This window comes from Anopheles moucheti, assembly GCF_943734755.1.
Source record: "Anopheles moucheti chromosome X unlocalized genomic scaffold, idAnoMoucSN_F20_07 X_unloc_1, whole genome shotgun sequence".
NCBI classification, from domain to species: Eukaryota; Metazoa; Arthropoda; class Insecta; order Diptera; family Culicidae; genus Anopheles; species Anopheles moucheti.
In genome coordinates this window covers 1,465,858-1,475,574 of record NW_026453515.1, presented here as the reverse complement: position 1 = coordinate 1,475,574, position 9,717 = coordinate 1,465,858, and the positions used below count along the sequence as shown (strand labels likewise).

Here is a 9,717-nt window from a genome sequence, read left to right as displayed (position 1 = left end):
ATCCTCGAGGGCATCAAGCACACGAAACGAGACCCTGAACGAGTTGGTGACGAGAGCTCGTGAAGCCAAACGCGAGCTGCGAGCAATCGAACGCGAAATAGCTGATGTTATGGTTGATTCAACCTCATCGATTGCTGTGAAAGAGAAGGAAATAAGTCAGTGGTTACACGATACTGATCGTATAGGGGAAGTAAATCAGCATTATCCTGGGGTTCGAACTCAAGCACCCGCTAGCAGGCCGATGCACCAGCAGAATTATGCTCTCCCGCCCTATACAATCGAGACACCGCACGGGCATCCGTCCGCAAGGATTCCCGCCGCACGATCTACTACGATTGAGGAAGAGCTGAAGAGAATAGATAAGCAGTGTGAAGATCAGTTACTCCAAGAAAAGTTGCGTGCAATTGAGCGATGTGAGCAACGACGGATGGCTGAAAAGAAACGACTGCTGGAAGACTCTGTACACGCTTCTACGAGCATTGCAAGACAGCATGAAGAAACGTATAGAGCAGAGCCGTACCGACCGGAGCCGTATAGACCATCCGTTAGTTTCGTTCCAGTGCAACCCGAACGAACGACACATCGACCGGTTCGCAGCAACTCGACCATTTTTCCATCGTTTAACCAAAGCCAAATCTCCGCACGAAAGTGCACGAGTAAAGAGTTGCCAGTATTCGGTGGCGACCCTAAAGAGTGGATGGCTTTCATATCTTATTATGAGCACTCTACAGCGATATGTGGCTATACGAACGGGGAAAATATGTTGCGGTTACAAGCGTGCCTGAAAGGGAAGGCGCGTGAAGCAGTTGGAAGCTGCCTGTTGTACCCGGATAGCATTCCCGAGGCCATCGAGATCCTGAAAGAGTGTTATGGCCGCCCGGAAATAGTGGTGAACACTCTGATGACCAACATAAGACGTATGCCGCCCCCGAAGGATGACTGTTTTGAAGCGTTGGTGAACTATGGCGTAGCAGTGCGGAACTTCTGTGCATCGATATCGGGTTCCGGTCTGCACAGCTACTTCGATGGAGGTCCGTTGCTGGAAGAACTTGTGGACAAGCTGCCGAATTACGTGAGGCTGAACTGGTATTACTACCAAAACGACTGCGCGCATGTCACGTTGGCGACATTCAACGATTGGGTGAAGGAACTAGTCCGCGCAGCTAGCCGGGGAGTGAAACATACTAGCGGTCGTAGGGAGATGAAACATGATGGTACCAATCGTCAGCACGACCGTAAGTACGCTCACCAAAATGTTCATTCCACAGGTTTGGCCGTAAAACCAGCATCGAAATCATCAGTGGTTGAGAGTGACATCAAGCGGTGTGTTGCGTGTCAGGAGAAGTGTGCGAATTTGTCCGACTGCGGTAAACTCCAGGCTATGAGTCTTAACGCTCGTTGGACGCTTATTAAGCGTGAGGGCATTTGTAGAACTTGTCTTCGCAAGCACCCAGGTGCATGCTCAGTTGATGCCTTGTGTGGGGTAAATGGATGCGAGCGTCGACATCATCGCTTGCTGCATTCGCCTAGCAACGACCAGGCCAAACCCAGTACCAGCCAGGAAGGGCGTCCTGTTACCACTAATTGCAACGTACACTCCGTTCCGCCCGGGGGTGTAATGCTGAAATACATTCCGGTTACTCTGCACGGCAACGGTACGCAGGTGGATACCATGGCGCTTCTGGATGACGGATCCTCAGCTACCTTCATGGAGCACGGTCTTTTAAAAGAGCTAGGTATTAGTGGCAAGCCTCGCCCCTTGTGCATCTCGTGGACCGGTAACCAGAGCAGGGTTGAGGACGAGTCAGTCGAGTTATCCGTAAAGATATCAGGTGTAGGGTCACCAGGTACCTACAATATGCGTGCTGTACACACAGTGCGTACTCTCGGGCTTAGTAAGCAATCAGTAGCACCGTCCCAGCTAACTGTCGAATACGATCATCTTAAAGGGTTGCCATTGCCATCGTATGAGAATAGTTCTGCCAGAATACTGATTGGCGTTGATAATTGTTTCCTGAGCCAAATCCTAAAGACCGTTGAAGGCAGAGCGGACGAGCCGGCCGCCTCCAAAACACGACTTGGTTGGGTGGTGTATGGTCCGTATAAGCATACATCGAAGGATGCGATAATGAATCGTGCTAAATCCATGAACGTGCATATATGCCCCTGCAATGAAAAAAGAGATAGTGAGATGGATCTGGCATTAAGGAAATACTTCTCTTTTGAGTCGCTGGGAGTGTATCATCCTGTTAAACAGCTGCGTTCGGATGATGAAGAGCGTGCACTAAACATTTTTGCTTCCAAAGTTCTGTAGCATCCCTGCAATAAGCACATCTGCTAACAGTATGCTAACACATTGCATACCCTATAGGCGAATAAAGAAAAGGGTACAGGCCACACACACGACAGTTGCAATTAGCATAACCTACCGCATACCGATGCAACAACCCAAGTAGGTCATAAACAACCAACAAGATAGGAAAACCATTAACCATAGCACAACATTTATTGTTGACACCAAGGCCATACGCAAAAATAGAAAACGGAAGAGCTTTCACGCAATAACATTAAATACGGAAAACACATTGTAAACACGAAAACCCAAAACCCGGAAGAACCCAACAACCTCACATTTGTGAAACACATGATGGACAAATGTTGGAGGGACAGTAAAAGAAATTGGTATAAATAAATCTGTTCGAAAAGCAAAGGTAGACAGTGCCGAGTTACAGCTTGTGACGAGGCATGGTACTGATGCCGCTCGAGATACAATCATCAGTAACCTTACGTGTCTCATTCTATTATAACTAATCGGTGTCCCCCTACCCGAGGTAAGGCCCGATATAGTTCTCAGCGCGCAGTGCCTAGTCGCGCCTCACTCCACGTCCGAAATCGCGGAATTGCAATTCTGCATTTCTGCGCAAAGCGCCGCGCGCCGATCGGCCCCGTTAGTATCGCGGGTTACCCTAGTTATCGAGTGCGTGTGTCAGCGATAACAATCGAACGAAAAATCCGAACCTACCACAGTTCGGTTGATAGATGGTCGGTATGAGGCTGGCCTGTTATGGAAGTATGATACGATTAAGCTACCAGATAGCCGAGCTATGGCATTGAAACGCCATGACTGTCTGGAGAGAAAGCTGCGCCGTGACCCAGAGCTGGCTAAGGCAATGCATGCCAAGATTAAAGAATACGAAGAGCGGGGGTATATAAGAAAGCTTACCCCTACTGAGCGAAGCACCAAAGAGCCAAACGATTGGTACTTGCCCATCTTCCCCGTCATCAACCCAAATAAACCGGGAAAGGTTCGAGTTGTGTTTGACGCCGCTGCGAAGGTGAATGGAGTTAGCCTGAACTCAGTTTTACTAACTGGACCGGACCAGCTCGTTGGACTCCTGACCGTCCTCTACAAGTTCCGCGAGTATAAGATTGCGGTGACCGGAGACATACGTGAAATGTTTTTTCAGGTCCGTATGAACGAGCGCGACCAACGTAGCCAGATGTTTTTCTGGAATGATGGTATGATCGGTAGCCCACCAGAACAGTACGTACTAAGTGTGATGACATTCGGAGCTGCATGTTCGCCAAGCACAGCACATTACGTGAAAAATGTAAATGCCGACCGTTTCCTAGAAGAATACCCTCGAGCCGTCGGGTGTATCAAATACGAACATTACGTGGATGACATGCTCGCCAGCGTAGAGACAGAAGAGGAAGCGATTAAACTCGCGCGTGATGTCCGTTTCGTCCATTCACAAGGCGGGTTCGAGATCCGCAACTGGTTGTCTAATTCCACCAGAGTGAAGAGTGTGATGAACGGGAACGACCCCAGCGATATTGACATGCCCATTGAAATGGAAATGTCAACGGAAAAGGTGCTTGGCATGTGGTGGAACACGGAGACGGATGTGTTCACTTTTAAAATCTCTCCGCGATACCATCCACAATCATTGCTCAACGGGAAAGCACCAACAAAGAGAGAAATATTGCGAATCCTAATGTCCATTTACGATCCCATGGGATTAATCGGCCACCTTTTAATGTACCTGAAGATCCTGCTGCAAGAAGTCTGGCGCACTAAGGTCACCTGGGATGAAGAAATCACAGGTATTCTTCTCGATAAGTGGCATATTTGGTTATCCGTTTTACCAAACATACAGGCAGTAAGCATTTCTAGATGTTACCGACAAGCCACGACCGATAAAAACTCGAGCGTCGAACTTCATGTTTTTCGTGACGCCAGCGAAAATGGTATGGCTGCTATCGCCTATCTTAGGTTTGAAGAAAGTGGTAAGATAGAGTGTGCACTGGTGGTTTCGAAAACAAAGGTCGCTCCTTTAACGTTTACATCTATACCCCGACTGGAGCTACAGGCTGCAGTAATAGGAGCGCGTTTAGCAAACACAATACGAGCATCGCATCGTCTACATTTTGCGCGAGAAGTATTCTGGACCAATTCCAAGACTGTTATGTGCTGGATAAATGCGGACCATCAAAGATACAGCCAATTTGTTGCTGTACGAGTAAGCGAGATCATCCGGAATCGACTATTCCGGACCGATGATAGTCGCAGTGGGCAGGAGAAGCGAAAAACGGTGGGGAGTTTGTTCACCTGCCTCACCACCAGAGGCATTCACATCGAGGTTGCGAGCAGTTTATCTGCTGACTCGTGTATATTGGCGATCCGAAATTTCATTGCCAGGAGAGGAACGCCACTGGAGTTCGTGAGCGATCGGGGCACCAACTTTGTAGGCGCATCACGTGAGCTAAAGGAAGCGTCTGCCTTGATAGAGACCGATCGGCTGATGACAGAATTCACGCACCCAGGGACGAAATGGGTATTTAACCCTCCGGCATCGCCCCACTTTGGTGGGTCATGGGAGAGACTGATTCAATCAGTGAAGAAAACGCTTTCCTCCTTCGATCTCCCTCATCATCCCGTCGACGAGCTACTCCGTGCCAGGTTGAATGAAGTCGAGATGATTGTAAACTCGCGGCCTTTGACAGACGTTCCGGTTGAAGATGAAACCGATCCACCACTAACGCCAAACCACTTCCTTTTAGGTAGCTCAAATGGAAGCAAGCCACCGCTACCGTTCGACGATTCTGTTCCGTCCATACGTAGGTCCTGGAAGGCAGCACAACAGTTTGCCGATATATTCTGGAGAAGATGGGTAAACGAGTACCTACCGACGCTGACCAGACGGACCAAATGGTACCAACTGACGAAGCCGCTGGAGGAAGGGGATCTGGTGTTGATCGCAGACGGAAACAACCCAAGAAACTGCTGGCCTAGGGGACGGATTGTAAAGGTGTGTCGTACGACCGACAATCAGGTGCGACGCGTGACGGTGCAAACGATAAGCGTTTTATTAGAACGACCAGCAGTTAATATCGCGTTATTCGACGTCGGCACAACGGTGGTAGACCACTAAAGCGGCATACCGGTGGGGAGAATGTTACGTTGTAACCGTGCCGACAAAACACAACACGTAACACAATTAGACCAGAATGCGAAACAGAGAACTGTCAGGGATCATGTTGATATTGTAAGGACCTTGGGCGTCAAGGTGACAGATTCGACAGAATTCGAAGATCGAATAAAGGGCAACGATCGCGTTAAACCGAAGGCGCAACGGCCATCGCGGGAAAAAATCTATATAAGGCACGCGCGTAGGGCAGCTCGCTCTCTTGTTGCGAAGACCGAAATAATACCGCGTTTTTTAAAACTTCCAAGCTTCTTCCAAGCTTCTTCCAAGCTTCCAAGCTTCTTCCAAGCTTCTTCCAAGCTTCCAAGCTTCTTCCAAGCTACTTCCAAGCTTCTTCCAAGCTTCTACTAAGCTACCACTAAAGTTAGGGATACGCGATTACAATAAACGTAGTGTATTTTCTAAAGTGGAACAGTGTCGTTTTATCAACGGTTTTTTTCAACGGTCGTCGAGGAGCCGACAAGTTGCGTTCGCAACATTTTTTAAAAAACGCGTATAATTCGTGATTACGACGCGTATTTGAACCAGCCAACAGGCATCGTAAAGTATCGCGAGTGCACCAGTGAAGCTTGTGAATAGGATGTCCCGTACGCCGATCCCGCCTCAAGGAGAGCCTATTTGTGAAGGGCTGGAGCAGCTTCCCCCCTCCGTAGACTACAGGCCAAGCAGCAGCCGCGGATCCGGCAGGAACAGCATAGACCCATTGGCCAATTCTACAACCAGGCCTATGGGTGCTGGACGGCCATCCTCGAGGGCATCAAGCACACGAAACGAGACCCTGAACGAGTTGGTGACGAGAGCTCGTGAAGCCAAACGCGAGCTGCGAGCAATCGAACGCGAAATAGCTGATGTTATGGTTGATTCAACCTCATCGATTGCTGTGAAAGAGAAGGAAATAAGTCAGTGGTTACACGATACTGATCGTATAGGGGAAGTAAATCAGCATTATCCTGGGGTTCGAACTCAAGCACCCGCTAGCAGGCCGATGCACCAGCAGAATTATGCTCTCCCGCCCTATACAATCGAGACACCGCACGGGCATCCGTCCGCAAGGATTCCCGCCGCACGATCTACTACGATTGAGGAAGAGCTGAAGAGAATAGATAAGCAGTGTGAAGATCAGTTACTCCAAGAAAAGTTGCGTGCAATTGAGCGATGTGAGCAACGACGGATGGCTGAAAAGAAACGACTGCTGGAAGACTCTGTACACGCTTCTACGAGCATTGCAAGACAGCATGAAGAAACGTATAGAGCAGAGCCGTACCGACCGGAGCCGTATAGACCATCCGTTAGTTTCGTTCCAGTGCAACCCGAACGAACGACACATCGACCGGTTAGCAGCAACTCGACCATTTTTCCATCGTTTAACCAAAGCCAAATCTCCGCACGAAAGTGCACGAGTAAAGAGTTGCCAGTATTCGGTGGCGACCCTAAAGAGTGGATGGCTTTCATATCTTATTATGAGCACTCTACAGCGATATGTGGCTATACGAACGGGGAAAATATGTTGCGGTTACAAGCGTGCCTGAAAGGGAAGGCGCGTGAAGCAGTTGGAAGCTGCCTGTTGTACCCGGATAGCATTCCCGAGGCCATCGAGATCCTGAAAGAGTGTTATGGCCGCCCGGAAATAGTGGTGAACACTCTGATGACCAACATAAGACGTATGCCGCCCCCGAAGGATGACTGTTTTGAAGCGTTGGTGAACTATGGCGTAGCAGTGCGGAACTTCTGTGCATCGATATCGGGTTCCGGTCTGCACAGCTACTTCGATGGAGGTCCGTTGCTGGAAGAACTTGTGGACAAGCTGCCGAATTACGTGAGGCTGAACTGGTATTACTACCAAAACGACTGCGCGCATGTCACGTTGGCGACATTCAACGATTGGGTGAAGGAACTAGTCCGCGCAGCTAGCCGGGGAGTGAAACATATTTGGAGGTTTATTCTCGGCGTTTCGGATAGCGCTACTTAAAGGGTTGTTGGTACGTCTGATCTTTTTCGCTGGTAATGATCTACTGACTTTTATTTCTAATTCGGCTTTTCGTCGTGCGACCTTAAGTGAGACGATGTCGTCCGTTTATACTCGCGGGTTATTTCCGCTACATCACATCCCCCCTTCTTTTAAAAATTACGTGGACAATAAATTTTTCTTCCGTAACGCGTTTGGTGTATCGGATTTCTGTCTGCCACTGTATCCCGTTGATACTGTGTAGTGTTTGCTACTGATGCGCTCTTTTCGCTCGATACATTCGTGTACGCGGGTTTTAATCTGTCTATCGATATCGTTCCTTTCACTTCGAGTGTATAGGTTTTTTTGGTTCTTCTCAACACTTTATATGGACCTTCGTAAGGAGATGTTAACGCTGGTCTAATCCTGTCTACTCGCACGAATACATGGGTACATGTCGGTAGGCTGCTTTGTATGTACCCTTCTTTCTCTTTTCTATGATCTGTTGTTTGTACGGGCTTAATTTTATGCATTATTGCTTTCAGATTGTTTACGAACTCGGGTGTCGCATTCGATACTGTTGTACTGTGGTCAAAAAACTCTCCTGGTAGCCTTAAGCTCGTACCATAGGTTAATTCCGCAACGGTTGCTCCTAAGTCTTCCTTCAGTGTTGACCGCATCCCTAATAAAACAAACGGTAGTGTCTCGGTCCACCTAGCGCGATCGTGACACATAAGCGCTGCTTTTAGTTGACGGTGTAAGCGTTCAATGTGACCGTTTGCTTGTGGGTGGTAAGGTGTCGTTTTAAGGTGATCGATTCCTAGCATTTCGGAAAGCTTTTTGAAAAGATCGCTTTCGAATTGTCGCCCGCGGTCGGTAGTGATCTTATGCGGTACACCAAATCTCGCAACCCAATTTGTGATAAATGCTCGTGCAACCGTTTCTGCCGTCATATTCTGTAGTGGAATTACTTCAGGCCAACGTGTAAACTTATCTATTAGTGTTAAGCAATACACGTTTCCTTCCGAAGGGGGTAGCGGACCGATGAGATCCATATGCACATGTTGAAATCGCTGTCCAGGTACTGTAATATGTTCCGCTTTGGTGAAATTGTGCCGCGTTATTTTGTTTTTTTGACATTCTAAACAGTTTGTGACGAATTCTTTACAGTCCTTTCTCAATGCTGGCCATACGTATCGCTGCGCCACCAAATGTGTTGTGCCTCGAATACCGGGGTGCGATGTGCCGTGAATCTTTTGAATTATCCGATTTCGAAGCACTCTCGGAACTAGTGGTCGGATTTCCTGTGTTGAAACGTCGCAGTAAAGTGTGCCCTTTTTTGATGGTAATTCCAGCTCCTTCAAGACGATTGAGCTTTTTGCAGGAGGTTTGTGCACAAAGGCTAGTAACTCTTCGTCTAACCTTTGTAGTTCTGCCATCTTATCGTAGTCGATCGGTGCAGACGATATGGTTTCGATGCGACTCAGCATATCCGCAACGTTGTTGTTATTTCCGGGGATATGGCGTATGTCTGTTGTGTATTCGCTAATGAAAACTAGTCGGCGTTGCTGCGTAGGATTAGCCCGTTCAGGTCGTTGTTTGAAGGCCGTTACTAATGGTTTGTGATCCGTATAAATGCAGAATATTTGGCCTTCGAGGAAATCGCGGAAATATCGAACTGCCTCGTACATAGCATAGAGTTCTCGATCGTATGTGCTAGCTTTTAACATACTGGGGCTTAGCTTTTTTGAGAAAAATGCAAGAGGCTGAAGCCCTTTTTCTGTCGTTTGATGAAGTGCCCCTCCAACAGCCACGTTTGATGCATCAACATATAAACTAAGCTTAGCGGTTGAAGACGGATGTGCCAGTAATGTTGCGTTACTCAACTCTTTCTTACAGCTTTCAAAGGCCTCATTTGTTGTTTGATCCCACATAAGAGGGGTATTGTCGTTGCGCGCGTTTCCGGTGATCATGGCTTGTAGTATACTTTGATTGCTTGCTGCTTTTGGTATAAAACGGCGGTAAAAATTTGTAGTTCCCAGAAATGTTTTGAGCTGCTTAGCGACCCTTGGTCTCGGGAAATCTAAAATCGCTTGTACTTTGGCTGGGTTTGGTTTTATGCCTTGTGGTGTTATCAGATGACCTAGGAAAATCACAGATGATCTCCCTATTTGGCATTTTTCGGCATTTATGGCTAACCCATTTTCCCTTAACCTTTTGAACACTAATTCTAGATGTTGTTTGTGTTCTTCTACATTGACTGATGCGATGCATAGGTCATCT

The 9,717-nt window shown here is 47.9% G+C and overlaps 1 protein-coding gene across 1 annotated transcript; it reads left to right on the top strand.

Annotated features, from left to right (window-relative positions):
- Nucleotides 1–760: 760 nt before the first annotated feature.
- Nucleotides 761–2,314, top strand: LOC128307511 (uncharacterized). The gene has a single exon (XM_053045392.1). The coding sequence runs from the start codon at nucleotides 761–763 to the stop codon at nucleotides 2,312–2,314; it is 1,554 nt and encodes a 517-aa protein (XP_052901352.1).
- Nucleotides 2,315–9,717: the final 7,403 nt, after the last annotated feature.